The sequence below is a fragment of the Magallana gigas genome, chromosome 6 (assembly GCF_963853765.1).
Source record: "Magallana gigas chromosome 6, xbMagGiga1.1, whole genome shotgun sequence".
NCBI classification, from domain to species: Eukaryota; Metazoa; Mollusca; class Bivalvia; order Ostreida; family Ostreidae; genus Magallana; species Magallana gigas.
The window spans coordinates 5,814,009-5,830,596 of NC_088858.1; the positions used below are offsets into that span (position 1 = coordinate 5,814,009).

At 36.1% G+C, this 16,588-nt stretch overlaps 2 protein-coding genes across 4 annotated transcripts; both read left to right on the forward strand.

Annotated features, from left to right (window-relative positions):
• The first annotated feature begins 1,897 nt into the window (after positions 1 to 1,897).
• LOC105347890 (lim and transglutaminase domain protein ltd-1) lies at positions 1,898 to 10,351 on the forward strand. The gene is made up of 11 exons (XM_066087210.1): positions 1,898 to 2,026; positions 3,093 to 3,527; positions 4,427 to 4,517; positions 4,950 to 5,063; positions 6,944 to 7,170; positions 7,611 to 7,813; positions 8,012 to 8,916; positions 9,167 to 9,332; positions 9,412 to 9,692; positions 9,857 to 10,042; positions 10,160 to 10,351. The coding sequence occupies exons 3-11, from the start codon at positions 4,434 to 4,436 to the stop codon at positions 10,187 to 10,189; spliced, it is 2,196 nt and encodes a 731-aa protein (XP_065943282.1). The 5' UTR covers positions 1,898 to 2,026; positions 3,093 to 3,527; positions 4,427 to 4,433; the 3' UTR covers positions 10,190 to 10,351.
• Positions 10,352 to 11,962: 1,611 nt separating this feature from the next.
• On the forward strand, positions 11,963 to 16,553 carry LOC105347892 (hillarin). Of its 3 annotated transcripts, XM_011457135.4 has the most exons (11): positions 11,991 to 12,087; positions 12,624 to 12,643; positions 12,788 to 12,944; positions 13,194 to 13,307; positions 13,385 to 13,611; positions 13,695 to 13,897; positions 14,034 to 14,932; positions 15,015 to 15,189; positions 15,260 to 15,540; positions 15,856 to 16,041; positions 16,180 to 16,553. In XM_011457135.4, exons 3-11 carry the CDS (start codon positions 12,864 to 12,866, stop codon positions 16,252 to 16,254), a joined length of 2,241 nt encoding a protein of 746 aa, XP_011455437.3. In that variant the 5' UTR covers positions 11,991 to 12,087; positions 12,624 to 12,643; positions 12,788 to 12,863; the 3' UTR covers positions 16,255 to 16,553. The 3 variants fall into 3 exon arrangements, with proteins under 3 accessions (XP_011455435.3, XP_011455437.3, XP_011455438.3); XM_011457133.4 differs by lacking the exon at positions 12,624 to 12,643 and having other exon boundaries at positions 11,963 to 12,087; XM_011457136.4 differs by lacking the exons at positions 11,991 to 12,087; positions 12,624 to 12,643; positions 12,788 to 12,944 and having other exon boundaries at positions 13,385 to 13,607.
• Positions 16,554 to 16,588: the final 35 nt, after the last annotated feature.

Consider the following 16,588-nt stretch of genomic DNA (forward strand, 5'->3'; position numbering starts at 1 on the left):
CTTGCTAAAAAAAATTTGAAAATCTGCCAAATTTTATCCACATCTTTGTTTGGTAAATACCAAGCCCCTTTTGTTAAGATTTTTATCTAATCCTATATACCCCCCCCCCTCCTTTTGTGGCCCCACTTTTCTCTAGGGAATTGTGGTTTCATCAAAGTTAAATCTGCATAACCTGAGCTTTCACACAAAGTACTGAGTTTTGGACTGAAAACTTTCCAAGAATATTTTTATAGTTTTTCTCTATATATTCCTATGTAAAAATTCAACCCGCCATTGCAGCCCCGCCCTACCCCCAGGGACTATGATTTTACAAACTTGAATTTACACTACCCGAAAATGCCTCTACACAAGTTTAAGCTTTTCTGGCCAAATAGTTTTTAAATAGAAGATTTTTAAAGATTTTTTCTATCTATCCTATGTAAAAATTCATCCCCCATTGTGGCCTCACCGTACCCCTGGACTATGATTTAAACAAACTTGAATCTATACGATCTGGGGATGCTTCCACTCAAGTTTGGGCTTTGGCCTTTCTCTATATATAAAAATTTATCCCCCATTGTGGCCCCGCCCTACCCCCAGGGACCATGATTTGAACAAACTTGAATCTACACTATTTAAGGATGCTTACAAGCCAATTTGAGCTTTCCTGGCCTAATAGTTTCAAAAAAATTTTTTTTTTAAAGATTTTCTCTATATATTCCTTTATAAAAATTCATACTCCAATTGTGGCCCCACCCTACCCCCGGGGACCATGATTTGAACAATCTTGAATTTACACTATCTGAGGATGCTTCCATTTTTATTTGAGCTTTTCTGGCCAAATAGTTTTTGAGAAGAAGATTTTAAAGATTTTCTCTATATATTCCTATGTAAAACTTGATCCCCCTATTTTGGCCCCACCCTACCCACGGGGACCATGATTTGTACAAACTTGAATCTACACTACCTGAGGATGCCTCCACATAAGTTTAAGCTTTTCTGGCCAAAAATTGTTTGAGAAGAAGATTTTTGAAAAATACCAACAAATTTTCAATAATTCTCAATTATCTCCCCTTTAAAGAGGGCGTGGCCCTTCATTTGAACAAATTTGAATCCCCTTCACCCAGTGATGCTTTGTGCCAAATGTGGTTGAAATCTGTCCAGTGGTTCTGGAGAAGAAGAAAATGTGAAAAGTTTACAACGACAACGCCGCCGACAACGACAACGCCAATACCGACGACAGACAACGGACAAATTTTGATCTGAAAAGCTCAGGTGAGCTAAAAATGAAAGTAGGGAAATTCCAGTTTTTGAATGCATGGAATGGGTGTACATCAAAATATTACAATCCTTTCGTTCAAATGATTATTCACTCAAATTTGACATTTGCTTTTAAAATTGGAAATCCTCTATTCTTTTATGTGTCAAGAATTCTCATATGAAATGAAACAATGAGTGTATATACACTCTGCAAATATCGGAACTATTGAAAAAGTTAGAGGGATAATACACCCTACTCTTCCTGAAAGCTTTGACGTTAAAACTTTTTTAGCCTAGATAGTCTTGGCAACTAAAAAAAACTAATTTACATTTTATTTGCTACATTCAGATGAGCAATGATGGCCCTTATACGCCTCTGTTAATTATTTTAATCAGATGGAAAAAAAGTCAACAAGGCAGGCAGGGCTCTGTGTTATATTCCATTTGTCAAGTTGTTGATACATGTATACTGTTGAAAAGTTAGGTTGATTGGGTCATAATATCTTTAAACTTCTTTCAGCTCTTTAATACAAGTTAAAACGAACTGTCAAGACTGTTTTATTTAACCAGCCCTTTTCTTCGTTGCACGGACGTTTGCACATATAATTCTCTGAAAGAATACTGATACTTGGGTTGATTAGCTTTAAACAAGGTGATTGGAAATTTGATATGTGTATGTAAACTGTACGATTTTTTTTAGCAAATTGCATAACGCAAATAAATCGATATACTCGACCGTGCAAATTTATTGAAGGTTATGGATAATCAAAGTACATATACTGTATATGTAAGTAAATAATGTCGCATTTAAGTAATTTGATGTTTTTGGAAGAAATGTACTTTAATTAAATGATTTTCGTGCAGCATTAGATAACAGTAAACTTATTATTTACTAAACAAAAATGATAAATGAATTAGAATATTGAAAATAAATGAATGCTTTAAAAAAGGGCATTTGTGTCAAGATGCTTCTTTTGGATATAGGTAAAACCCACTCTAAGTCTTGGCTCATGTTTACAGAATAACTTATAATAACTTACATACAAATCATAAATCATCCTTGTCTATATCTTATGAACCCTTAAATTAAATAAATTCTTGGGGAAAACATTATTTGACGCAAAGATGCAAATTATGTGCTTCGAGTACTATCTGATAAGCATTTTATTTGGTTGTGTACATTGCACTATTACGATATTCAAACTTTAAATTTCTTTGCATGAATAATAACATTAGTTTAAATAATGCAAACTTTTACACGCCATATAGAGTCGTTAGTGTAAGTCGTAAGTTCTTGTGGTAAACAATGTCCACATGTTATTTACATGTATCTAATTTGTCGCATATCGACAACACAAGCATGCAGGTCTTTGGTGTAGATTAATTAAAATCTCGCTGAATATTCTGGTTATCAAGCATGTATTATCAACTTTAAGTGTTCAATGATAAAAACCAATACTCCACTCGGTCATTGGCAACTGTTACCTGTATAAATATGTCTACCTGTATGTTAAATTGTGTTCCCGCAATTATTTACTCTCTTGATTGGAAATCATACAGTAGGTAATGGGCAGTCATGGACAACAACAATGTTTTCATCTACCGGTGCATATATAAAAGTTCTTTACTTTTAACTAAAAAGCAACATATAAATATTCCTAGCACCGTCTATTTCTTTAAAAAAAAAATTTAAATAACACTTGAAAATGAAAAATTCTCATTTTTATTCATTACTTTTGAATTTATACGAAGTACAGATAATTTTTACAACGTTGTAATAGTATTTCCCCGTAAAGATATTCGATTGATATTAAACGAATTCACTCGTAATTAAAGTTTCAAATCCACTACAGATTGTGTGTTATTAGGAACGCCTTCCTTTATGAACTGGACTGGATTGAGAATACCTGTTGCGTTGATAAGGTATCTGCGGTGTGTACACAGCGATCACAAAGGGCCTCTGTGAAGAAATCGAGAAACGGCGCGCGACTAGGAGCGGCAACAGTTTAAAAAGTGACATCGATTTTTCATTTACATTTTAAACTGTGAACATCATAACTAAAATTGGCACAATAAATCAAAGAGCGTCCCTGGCTACAGAGTGATGCATCGGACATCAGCAACTAGGAAGTAAAACTCGAGCGGCGAACGGGTTATTCCCGGAATTCGATTTGCTTGTGTTTGCCAAGCTGTCTTGTTTGTTTGACCAGTTTGAAATGGAGACATGAAAGCAAGGGATAAAAGCGAAATATAGGATTTATTGAATCAGCAGAAGTAAAAAAAAATTGGTAAGTTAAATTTTTTTTAGACTATATAGATACAATTTATCTCGAGAAGATAGCAAAACTTGCCGTGCTAAAAATTCCTATGCACGTCAAATGAGCTAAATGCCAAGTGATTTTTCCCTGAATAATTTATTAATTTGAATTTTTACATGGTTAATAGCGATTATCAAAAATTCGTATACTGGATGAATGTCAAAGTTCATATCAAAGTTATGCCAGTGAAAGATTTGCTTATTTTTTTTTTTAAATGAACGATGTGCTTGCATGTAACCCTATTTCATTCTATTTTAGACTTTTTAAATCAATTTATGTGTACCTTGTTTGCGTGAACTGCAGATGTAATGAAATATTTAAGTATTTGTGAAATCGACGGAAATTACACTGATGTATTTTTTAGACCAAATCTCAAAATAACAACACTTCTTTTTAAATGATAAACTGATAAACTCTTCGATAACGCAAAAAAAAAAAAATCAAAGCAAGAATTTATCAGGTATGAACAGCTGAAAGTAACCCCTGAATTGATTGTGTAATTTTGCATTGAACAAAGATCAATTCTTTGATTTAAAACTGCAAGTTTAAACAAATGCTCCTAAATTGATTGCGCTCTGCTTTGCTTTGGATCCAACAGTTGCACATATTATAACGGCGGAAAAAATCGACCAATCTTTTTTTTTTATCATTAATTAATGTCACACGCTTCAAACTCAACACTGGACTCAAAACCAATAGTGATCACAATGTGATATTTAATAAATCATAATGTAATCAACACTTAATAATGTGACCGACTTGTTAAGTTTGTAATAATTTTAAAACGTCAACCTAGTAACAGCATTGATATAGCTTGACCATTTTGTGATACTTAAAAAGAAAATACAATAGATACTTTTCCTTAATAGATAAAAAATGGGAAGTGGTGGGTCTAAAACTACAGACAGTCAGAAAAATGGACCGAAAGCGGATGTCTTGAAAGAAACAGACGAGGAACCAGTAAGTATTGAATGCTGTCTTCAAACAGAAGTCCTCGCTATGCTAACGTAAAAAATAGACAACCCCCCTTTTTTCTAACATCAAATCATTTTTATAATCATAAAGATTTAAATTTTGAAGGAAATGCTCTTCATCCGTCTTTTTTTCGGGGTATAAGAAAATTATTTGCAAAATTAGCAAATGTACCTTTATAATAAAACTTTTAAGTACAATGTATTACCTAAGCACTTTAAATACGATGCTATCTGTCTGAAACCTGAATTTATATCAATACATATATTACTTTTGTGTTTGTAGTTAAATAAAAGTCGCCTTATTGTGTTTACAGTTTAATTAACAGTGTACATACAATGATGACAGTTTCAGTGTTAGTTGTTTTCATATTTAGATTGTATTTAGTGTTAGTTGTTTACATATTTAGATTGTATTTAGATTTCTCTTGATGACATCGTGGAAGGATATCCTCCCCCTAAAGCAGTACGTGATAAGAAGAGACATATCTTCACGGAGGAGGACAAGAAAGTATCAGACAGTAGGGCCAATACAGTGAGTGTCAGACAGTTGGGCCAATACAGTGAGTATCAGACAGTTGGGCCAATACAGTGAGTATCAGACAGTAGGGCCAATACAGTGAGTGTCAGACAGTTGGGCCAATACAGTGAGTATCAGACAGTAGGGCCAATACAGTGAGTGTCAGACGGTAGGGCCAATACAGTGAGTGTCAGACGGTAGGGCCAATACAGTGAGTAACAGACAGTAGGGCCAATACAGTGAGTGTCAGACAGTAGGGCCAATACAGTGAGTGTCAGACAGTAGGGCCAATACAGGGAGTGTCAGACAGTAGGGCCAATTCAGTGAGTATCAGACAGTAGGGCCAATACAGTGAGTGTCAGACAGTAGGGCCAATACAGTGAGTGTCAGACAGTAGGGCCAATACAGTGAGTGTCAGATAGTAGGGCCAATACAGTGAGTGTCAGACAGTAGGGCCAATACAGTGAGTGTGAGACAGTAGGGCCAATACAGTGAGTAACAGACAGTAGGGCCAATACAGTGAGTGTCAGATAGAAGGGCCAATACAGTGAGTGTCAGACAGTAGGGCCAATACAGTGTGTATCAGACAGTAGGGCCAATACAGTGAGTATCAGACAGTAGGGCCAATACAGTGAGTATCAGACAATAGGGCTAATACAGTGAGTATCAGACAGTAGGGCCAATACAGTGAGTGTCAGACAGTAGGGCCAATACAGTGAGTTTCAGACAGTAGGGCCAATACAGTGAGTGTCAGACAGTAGGGCCAATACAGTGAGTGTCAGACAGTAGGGCCAATACAGTGAGTGTCAGACAGTAGGGCCAATACAGTGAGTAGCGTTCTGTATCACAGAGATGATGACACATCAAACACACCGTGTATGAAAAACCGACGACGAAGCGAGTTTCATATATATGTATGAAATCTATGAAAAGAGTGTTGTAATTCGATAGACCAAGAAAAAAACCTACAGAAAGACAAAGACAAATAGACGTGTCTATTGGACAAACGATGATAAATATATTTTGCTCTTTTTAAATTGAAAATCGACCATCTATTTCCTATAGGAATTGGTTTTACGTATCAATGACAATGACGATGAACTTTATTCTCAATAAACTGTGTTTACAGTGTAGAGAAAATATATACAAATTACATGGTGAAGAACGATTAGTACATTAACCAAGAGAGCTCTCAGTAATTGTATTTATAAATTTACAAATCTTGACAAGTTGTTTTTTTGTTTGATACATTTAACATAATGCTTCAGGTTTTAAAACATTTGGGTTTGATATATAATATTTTAATAAATACATGTTTCTAGCATCAGTTATAAAAAAATCAGAACAGTTAAACAAAATATCCGACGAGATGGACGAATGATGTGTAAGTGTAAGGATTTAATTGTTGGTGGATTATCGATGAACATTCAGTTATCTTTAGGCCCCTTTATCAAGTCAAAAACATACTTGATATATATGTAACAACATGCTCTAACTACGCATGTTAAGAAAAGTGTCTTCTCTATGAGCATAATTTCGCAATTCGGTATAGTTATATAAGAGAGTTAGTTTAGAGAGTCATAGTTATTCTCGGAGAACAGCAAAATCATTTTCATGGTGTCATTTCTTAAAATAAAACGCAATTAAATTAATTGCATAGTATTAATCCAATACATGAAAGTTAAACATACTGATATCTTTAAGCAAACCTACTTATATTTTTTCCCTATTTTCAATATGAAAGTAAACATACAATGTGAATTTATGTCAAATAGGACATTCACATACCCCCCCCCCCCCCATTTCTCTGATTTTTTTATACTATCGCCTGGTGCTTATTTGTTACCCGGTAGTGAGTCCTCCATTATGTGAGATGATATCTTTCTAAACTACAGATACGAGTGGAGGATTATCAAACTTTTGAAGAGCTGTCCCGCGCTCTCACCGAGGGCTTACAGAATGACGTGCAGAAAGTGCGAGCTATCTTCACCTGGATCGGCCTCCAGGGAACCAAGGGAAACAATTCTAAGAATAATGCGGCACCCATGTCCCCCCAACACATCGTGCAGTTGGTTATCCAGAGGAAGGCCTCTTACAATCTGTTGTTTGTTATGTTGTGTAGGTGGGTATAGGGCGACGAATGGGTTACTATTTATCTGTTTGGGGTTATTTTTATTTTGAAAAAAACCCTTTTGTTGGGGAAAGGGACTGGCATTTAAAGAGTCCCATACTAAGCAACGTACATTTTTGATTTATATATGTCTGACAAGTGAATAAAATCTTTTCTACCAGAGATTCTATCAACATTATACGCTCCTGTCCTTACAATCGATGGAACAGTTCTCAATAATTCGAACTGCGTCAATATAATGATACTTTAGTTGTATTTTATAACATATTGAGCTGTAAATCAACTTGAGAGGATTTAAATCCCCTTTATTATCCCAGTTTAAAATTCGAATTGGCTGTAACATCAAAGCGAGTAACTAAATATGTAATCCATAAGTTTACAATGCTTATACTAAATAATCATGATTGAATTATTTTTATTTCTAAACAAAGGGCTGTAAAGATACCATGTGTCTTCATACGGGGTCTTGCAAAAAGCGCCGCCTATGAGGTAGGAGACAGAACTGTAGATAAGTTGGGGAACTCTTGGACCGCCGTGTTTGTATCCGGTGGGTGGCGCTTTGTGTTTCCGCTTTGGGCTTTTTCAGCCATTGTTGGGCACAGTACTGGAACCTGGACCCTTGTTGAATCCGATGGTATAGTACCCAATAAAATTCTAACACCCACTAAACACTCCATTAAAAGAGCATATAAAGTCTCAATCACTTGATATTCACAGCTGACATCATTTTCTCTTCTTAATTCTTTAATCACAAATTCCCAATTTTGGTTTTCGATTTCATGCGTCACGAATTTATTTCTTTATTACAAAACGCATTTCCTTTCTTCTCTAGGGCAAGGCGCTAGAGAAACGGAGGCCAAGTCCTCTGGGGTCACCGTCGCCAACTTCAACGACTACTACTTTCTGACCGACCCCGACGAATTCATCTACACGTGTTTTCCTCATGATTCCAAGTGGCAGCTACTGGCAAAGCCTTACACAAAGCAACAGTTCATAGATATAGCCAACTGTGAGCAGGCGTACTTTGAAAATCACATTCAAATCAATACAAAGCTGGAATGCTTATACAAGTCAGAAAATGGTGTTTGTGACATTGGTATTAAAAAAGCAAATGAAGAGGAATTTAAACATTTGTACAAACTTTACTTCAACCATGAGTTGTCAAAGACCAAATTATCAAAAGAACTTCAGTTAGATAGGTATGTCGCCGTCATGAACAATAAATCGGCGGTGAACTTTAGAATCCGTTTTCCTGGTGAAGGAATTTACAAAATGGAGATCTACGGCGGATCGCCGACCGGATTTCCTCTGATTTGTTCTTTTCGATTGGATTGCAATGAAGGCGTCAGCAATGTAAAACCTTTCCCATGTAACCCCGAATCAGGGTTCGGGCCAAATCTAGTCACAGTTGCTGCGGGGCTAGAGGCAGAGTCTCATAAAACAGGCTTTATTAACGTTAAAAAGAACAAAAATGTTAACATAAGGTTCAACCTCAACAAACACGTTCAGGTTCAAACCGTTCTGGTTCACAACAATATTCAAGAGGAGGTGCTGAGTCGCCATGTCAATCATAAGGTCAAAGGTCAACACCTAGAGGTCAACGTAGAAGTTCCTCAGCAGGGAGAGTATGCTTTGCAGATAAACACAAAACCGAAAGGGTCCTCGGAACCCTTCAAAAACGCCTGTAACTACCTGCTGGCATCGGAGGACATGAACAAGAAAAAAAGATTTTATGAGGTAAGTTATGTTTAACAGGTAATTTTGTTTATTTACTAAACACATAGGGTTAAATTCCCCCTTACTTCTTTTGCCTAAATATATATAGACAGTGACATTAAAAATAATTTTGCGACCCATGGTTTATTACATCATCTTGAATGAGAACCCTTTAAATTTAATTTGGAAGATATGGATGAAATTAAAACAGTAGCGAAAAAGTCATGTCTTCAGTACTAGTATATAATATGATCATTTGATTCCTTACTAGAATGCTGCTGAAAAGAAAGCTCGCAATGAATTGGAAGGATGTCTGAAGTCAAACGACCCGGAATCCATACAGAAAGCTATTGATAACTTCGACCAGTTTGATTTGGATGACAAAGGAAAGAGAGAAAAGGCAGAGAGAAAGAAAAACTTTCTCGTTCTCCAGAAAGGTGAGCGATGCTCTATATAATGTGAGTTTTTACATTTTTACATGTTCAATGAATAATACCAAAATTTTGTGAAATGCAGAACTGAAGGAAGCAATAGCGAGGAGAAATGTAGATGTGCTGGAGACCGCTATAGACAACGCCAAGTCTTCCGAATTCTCGTCCAATCTCCAGAATCACATCACGGAAGCCGAGCAACTACTGGCAGAACTGAGGAAACTAAAGAGGTTTGCACACGAGGTCTTACAGATGAAGCAGTCTACTATATCAGAGATCCATTCCTACAAAAACCCTCGTCCCCTGGCTTATGACGTCATGAAAGCCACGTATTTTCTGCTTGGTGAGAAAGAGGATCATTTACAGGTACATCATCATCACTGGAAGTTTTGGATAAATTATGTTTCATCACCTCACTGGCTGTTAAATATGGCACTTGAGTTTCATTACTATCAAAGCGGTCATCAGCAATATCCTATTGGATGTAAAGCGTGTTTTTCTCATATCGTGCATACATTCTTTTATAATAGGAATGGGAACAAATTCAGGGTCTTATGAGAAAATCCGGAAAACAGGGATTGCTACGGCGCGTGCGCCAGTTTGACACCATCAACGTAACGGAGAATATGGTGAACAGCGCGGCGCAGCTCCTACGTCAGTACGACGAAGAGACGGCGACGACGGCCAGTGCCGGCCTTGGAACCTTCTATAAATGGGTCAGTAGGTTACAGACGTGTTCGAAATATCTGACCGATTGGCCTATATATGTGCCCGGTTTGTAGTTTCAAGGACAAATTTATTGTGCTTCTAACATTGTATTTTTATATTTTCAGGCGTCGAATGTAGTTGGTAATATGACATAAAGCCACCGTTTTTCACAGTTTGACCGGATTATTTAACGGAATGCAGATTTTACTGACAATTTCAACTTTTTCTGTGATATATATGTTTTCTTGAATTGCAATACTGTATCAGGATCCTTGTGGTGTACATGCATCCTAAAAATAAATGGCTTTACATACTCATTGTCTATTCTATAAACTTAAGCGCTGTTTTGCCATGGATTTGTTCTAAGTAAAATTGAAACAAAACGTCTGTGCACATGCACTTTATTACATTAATTGTATTGCATTGGATTGTACATGTCGTCGATACAAACGCCCTCAAACTTAGTCTACTCTTCGAATTCCTTAATCACAATAGATATTAGGCAAATTAAAATTCACAGGCAATTTGCTTCATTAAAAATTGAATTCTACGCCATTCATTGTTTTCAACAATCGTCGAACTCTTCATTCTTCAGAGGTAAAATGGTGCTATAAAATGGCCACGTAAATACCCACTTTAAGAAATCATCAGATGAATAAAATATAATAAAGACGTTTTATTAAGTTTATGATATCATGTAAACATTGAGACAAAAGACCCTTTGATACATGAATGATAGTTCTTACCGTTGTCTTTGAATGAATTTAGTTTTATTTTATTTTATCAAACAATATTTACATTTGCAATTATATGCTTCTAGAATAGCAAAAACGTTCAATTCCATGTGAAATTTTTATAACGATCACAATGATTACCGCATGCCCTTATCGTTTGACTGTTGTATTATTGTAAATTAACATAAAAACACTGTTATGTTAAAAATTCTGTACGATTTGCCTTTTTTCAAACGTAAAATCAACGATTGGATAGGAAAAAAATTAGTTAAAGTATAACCTGGTTTGCACGTCGCATGGCACGTCACAATGCACCAACGTCAAAAACGTACTAATCCGCTTGACATTGAGTTTGAATTTTGAACAAATCAATATCATTTTCAAAAGGAAAACGCATTCAATTTGTACAGAAAATTACAGAAAAATTAAATTATAAGAAATGAACTCAATATATGCCCAACTTATACTCATACAACCTGGGTTATAAGTATATCTTGGGTAGATATCGAATTCATTTCTTAAATGTTAAAAGTTCATCGAATATGAATTTGGTTGGTACGCGATCAATTCTTCTGAGAAGTCCTTTTATCACGTGACCAACTAAGTTCATATCCTAGTGAACTTTTCCACTTACTGTTAATTTCGTAAAAAGTTCATTATATAAAAGAATCTGACTTCTTGAGAAAGCCGAGTGGTCAACATATCATAGTATAGACATCATTAGTTTTCCTTAAACTTTTAGATAATTATAATTTATTAATTAAAAGCTATAAACTATGTTTGTAAATAGAATCACTATTTTTCAACTTTTAAATTTTGAGCATTTTTCTATATCTTTATACAAAATTCTTCTTCTATAGGAGATCAATATAGGCTAGTATTTACTACGACCATTCAGCTCTATTAATGGATTCTATTCTTTGTTTTCACTGCTTTTTAAACACGGTAAATTACAGATTATATGCTTAAAGAAATATTGAAAGTATTCCAATACGTATAAAGAAATATAATGAATAAAATGGCAACAAAACTAAAACTAAAATGTAAGCAACGGCAAAAATAAAAAAAAAATAAAAAAGTATTTTCTTCTTATATCACATGTAACTATCAATGGTTGTCGGTTCTTTAAGTGGCAATCGATTTTATTGATTAAGTTTATCTAAAAATCTGAAAGAACTGTCAGAGAATAAAGAAGAGAAGGCTTAGAAGCCACAGAAAGTACCTTATTTTACTTACGCCTGTGACGTAAATAGCGTTGCGTCGTGACGTCATAGATATATCAAATACGATGAAATATTGGTAGAAATGTATCGACAAAGGTAAGACAGATTTTTATAATTACCATTCCCATTAGTACAATTATTTTGCTATCTATAATGTTTTATGTTCCAATAAGCGTGCATTCCTTGGATACTGTTAAGTCAATTTCATTTTGTTATACTTTTTTAAGCAGAAATTTATTATTTCAAATGCCTCGACTCCCGTAAAAATAGGTTTGGATTTGCTGCATGGTGAATAGTTTTATCACTTGTTTAGAACGTATGACATCGGTTACTATATGCTAGTATACAATAGCCTTTAGTGTGTGTTGGGAAATGTTCTTTAACTTTAATTACTATGTCTGCAAAAGTAATCTTTTAAATATGGCATAAAAGAAACACAACTTGGTCATTTTTTTTAGGGTACTGTAGACTTTCGTTAACTGTTCCATTTGTTTTCAAGGGGAGATATACATGCATGAATGAATACACACTAAATGTCATGCTATTCCCTCCATTTTGCTTTGTCTTTAATTTTAAATGGAAAACATAATCTTAAAAGACATTGCCAAATCTTGAATTGCTTTGATCCACAGATACAACAGAAAAAGAAAACGTAAGTTTAGTTTGTAGTACAAAACGTTCAATGGTAACAGGGTTGTAATCATTTAAAAATCAAAATAACTCGTACACTGGTTTCTTCATAAAGGTTTCTTCAAGAAGTTTTCTAACATTTAAAATATTTACTTTCTTTTCTTAGTTGAAGATAGATATTTAGATGCACATGCAGTCAAACTATATCGGAAAAATGCCAGACAGACGGTTCTAATGTAAGAATGGGGTGCGGATCCTCTACTGCCGACGTCGTAGTCGTCATCCATTCCACCGACCCGTTACAAGAACCCACCACAGAACTGGTAAAAAGGCAGTCCAAAACACTTTATCAATCTAAAATGAAATTTATTTAAAGTTCCTCAAGATTTGAAACCTTTCAACCTTTCATCGTGTACTTTGGTTGTTTTACCTCATCATCAGTGACGTACATGTATCTATTTTTACAAGTCATTATATTAATTGTAACAGGTACATTAATATTATTTATGTATTTTTGTCCAAGGAAGACAATTTTTCTAGCATTTCAATTGTCCTTTCATTATCCAATATAGAACTCAGTTCCTGACACACTGGATGGGTATCCTGTTCCTAGACCCTCGCACAACCGGAAGTCGGACGTCCTACAATTTCTCAATTTCAAAGAAGTGGATAATGATGCTAGAAACGTAGGTAATCAAACCTGCATTTCTTTTCATGTGTAAGCATGCATGGATTCACTGGGTTTTGATTCTCAATGATTTAGGTGGTTCCCGGTGACTTCAGTACAATAGAGGACCTTAGCAGACGAGTCACAGCGGCCTACCCAAAGACGCTGTCAAAGGTCCGCGCGTTGCTTGTATGGCTGTCTGCTCAACCTATTCTCAGTCAAAAGTGGTCCACTTCCGCTCAAGCCGAATCTCCAGAGGGCATACTCGGCATGATGCAAAGAGGAGAGATGTCATATGCCACGTTCTTTGCCATGCTTTGTAGGTATGTTTATTCAACTTGGAGAAGCATTAATGGAAATAATGCTTTCTAAAACTATAAAGGTTATGCGGGTTATTTTTTAACAGGGCAGTTGATATTCAATGTGTTATAATACATGGAATCGCTAAAAGTGTCATCTATGAAGTTGGGGAGACTAACACAGACGGACTGACCAATTCCTGGAACGCGGTCTTCGTTGGAGGGTCGTGGCGACTTATATTTCCACTCTGGGCATGTCGAAGTGTCGTCGGTCATAGTACAGGGAAATGGATCCTGATAGAGCCGAAAGGTTGTCGTCGTATAAAGTTTGATGCTTTGAAGAGTTCGTTTGATTTTTCACTGAATAAACTTGTATGTAAAATTTAATACATCTCATAGTAAGTGTAGTAAGATCAATAATGTCAATTTTTGTCGTTATTTCCTAGATATTGGTAAACTAGAATCCGAGAAAACGACAGGCGGTGCTGTGATACAGCAGCTGAACGAGTTCTTCTTCCTCACAGATCCTGATGTTTTTCAGTACCACTGCTTTCCAAATGACCCACTGTGGCAGTTGGTGCCCAAGGTTATCTCTTTGGAAAAGTTTCTTTCACTTCCGTTTTTGAGACAGGACTTTTTCGAAAACAAACTCAAACTGATGAGCACTTCCTCATGTCGGCTTGAAGCCACACGAGGAGAATGCGACGTAGTCATAAAGACACCGGATAACCTGTCGCTAACGTTTTCCTACGATTTGCAATTCAGCAGCAAAGACTTGGATTCAAAACCACCATCTCAAGGACAGCCTCAGAATTGTGTAGCTATGGTCCATCAGGATAACAAGGTGTCATTTTCAGTAAGGTGCCCCACTGAAGGAGTTTATAAGCTGAAAATATATGGTGGTCGGGAAGGTGACAAGCGGTGGTTATATTCAAATTGCATCGTGTGTGCTGAAGTAAGCGACCATATCATTCCTTATCCAACTGCCCCAGACATCGGTTTTGGACCCCAGAAACTGACAGAGGAGGCGGGACTTATAGCAATGTCTCACAAGTCGGGATGTGTGCAAGTTCAGAGAAACAAAACCTGTGAAATTAGTTTTACATTGACGAAATTCGTATTAGTTCATTCTACCTTGCATAGATTTGATGTATCTAGCAACAGTCTTGCGCAGTATGTCTCACAGCGCATACAAAACGATAACTTGCGCATTGACGTCACCCCACCACAAGATGGCGAATACACTCTCCACATCAACTGCAAAGAGAAAGGGTCAAAAAATGGATTCATGAACGTTTGCAATTATCTCTTGAATACTGATGTCAAGAATACAAGATCCTGGGAGGTATGTTATCATTCTTTTTGATGATGAAGCGTGCTTAAGCATTTGTTTATTCAGTCTTGTGATCTGTATAATTATGGTCCAGAATGCGCGGGAAAAAGTGGCGAGGCAGGATCTCAGAGCGAAGACATTGTCCGTGACCACCAAGAATGCTAAAGAACTCCAGAATGCGATTGAAAAGGCCAACCAACTTTGTTTAGAAGACAAGGGAGATCTCAAGTTCGCCCATGAACGTTTAGATTTACTTCAGCTGCAAAAAGGTACTGCAAAGATAGAAATTGAGTTTTTACTGCTTAGAAGGTTTAACTAAAGGTTTAATTTTTGTTTTAGCCCTGGATGATGGTATAAACAGAAGAAATGTAGATATTCTTGAGCCAGCTATCAAAGCGGCAAAAATATCGGATCAAGTGTATAAACTTTCGGACCGTATAAAGGAGTCAGAGGAACTCCGAGACCACTTACTAACCCTGAAGAGATTTGCACATGACGTACTCGATATGAAGCAGACGACAATATCGGAAATCCATCGCTATTCCATTCCTTCCCCTGTGATATTCAACGTCATGAAAGCAACATTTCTACTGCTGGGAGAACATCCACAGAACTTGGAAGTATGTTTTGAAGTTTGAAAAAAGTATGTCATAATTAGCCCCGCAAATAAAATTTACTGGGAGTGGGGTTTATTATTTTGGGAATCAACATCTTGGTCTGTAATATTTTTTCAGGAGAGAGTTTAAAAGCTAGAGCAAGGATTTACCTGAAAATGTACCATAGATTTTTTTATTTACCATATAAACTTAATTATAGACCTAAAAAATTTTAATGATTGGAACATATTTATCTGGATCCTTTGGGAGGGAGGGGTTAGTCTTTCCGTGGCAATTCTAATTGCTTAATTATTCATAACAACACACATTGTTCGACAGATTTGGGAAGACCTGCAAGTACTGATGAGACAGACAGGGAGACAGAGTCTGTTATACAAGGTCCGGAAGTTTGACACCCTGGGAACAGACAGGGAGTTGGCCACGAGAGTTCTCCACATTCTGGAGCCCTACACTGTGGAGCAAGTCAGCAGCGCCAGTGCTGGAGCCGGTACCTTCTACAACTGGGTAGGTCAGATACTGTCAAATTTTCTATACTGATTGCCAGTTCACTGCATGTTTATTTATCGATATCACATGCATTTTTATAGTCGGATTAAATTCAGTGTTTTTAAGAAAATATTGAAGACTTATTTCTCGCTACAGGCAAAGAACATAGCCACAGAAGTCATTGGACGGAAGCAGAGTAAAGCAAAACCATCCAAAACTAAAAAGAAATAGGAAGCATCAGCACCACAGAAATGAGACCACTACTGCCATAAAACTTAATTCAATTCTATTACTCTGTCAAACTGAATTTTTGAAAGAAACTGTTTTCCTCCGCAGCAAATCCATGCATAATTTCGTATTTTGTGTTCTGTGCCAAATATTAGTGAGGTTGAGATTTTGAACTGGTACGAGTACCGGTACACGTAACACACTCAACCTCTATATTTTCATCAAATTTCATATACCTGTAGTTGTAGATATGAATGCAATTTTAAAAATCATTCTGAATGTGAATAAATGTTTAAAGAATCTTTTTTTTTAAAGTTTATCTCATGATAGGTACCTA

Excerpts from the sequence above, each read along its gene's own strand:
- LOC105347890 (XM_066087210.1), top strand. The coding sequence starts at position 4,434 with ATGGGAAGTGGTGGGTCTAAAACTACAGACAGTCAGAAAAATGGACCG. Across the intron at positions 7,814-8,011 it reads GACCCTTGTTGAATCCGATG|GGCAAGGCGCTAGAGAAACG; the intron begins GTATAGTACCCA and ends TTTCTTCTCTAG. Across the intron at positions 10,043-10,159 it reads TTGGAACCTTCTATAAATGG|GCGTCGAATGTAGTTGGTAA; the intron begins GTCAGTAGGTTA and ends TTATATTTTCAG.
- LOC105347892 (XM_011457133.4), top strand. The coding sequence starts at position 12,864 with ATGGGGTGCGGATCCTCTACTGCCGACGTCGTAGTCGTCATCCATTCC. Across the intron at positions 13,308-13,384 it reads TGGATAATGATGCTAGAAAC|GTGGTTCCCGGTGACTTCAG; the intron begins GTAGGTAATCAA and ends TCAATGATTTAG. Across the intron at positions 16,042-16,179 it reads CCGGTACCTTCTACAACTGG|GCAAAGAACATAGCCACAGA; the intron begins GTAGGTCAGATA and ends TTCTCGCTACAG.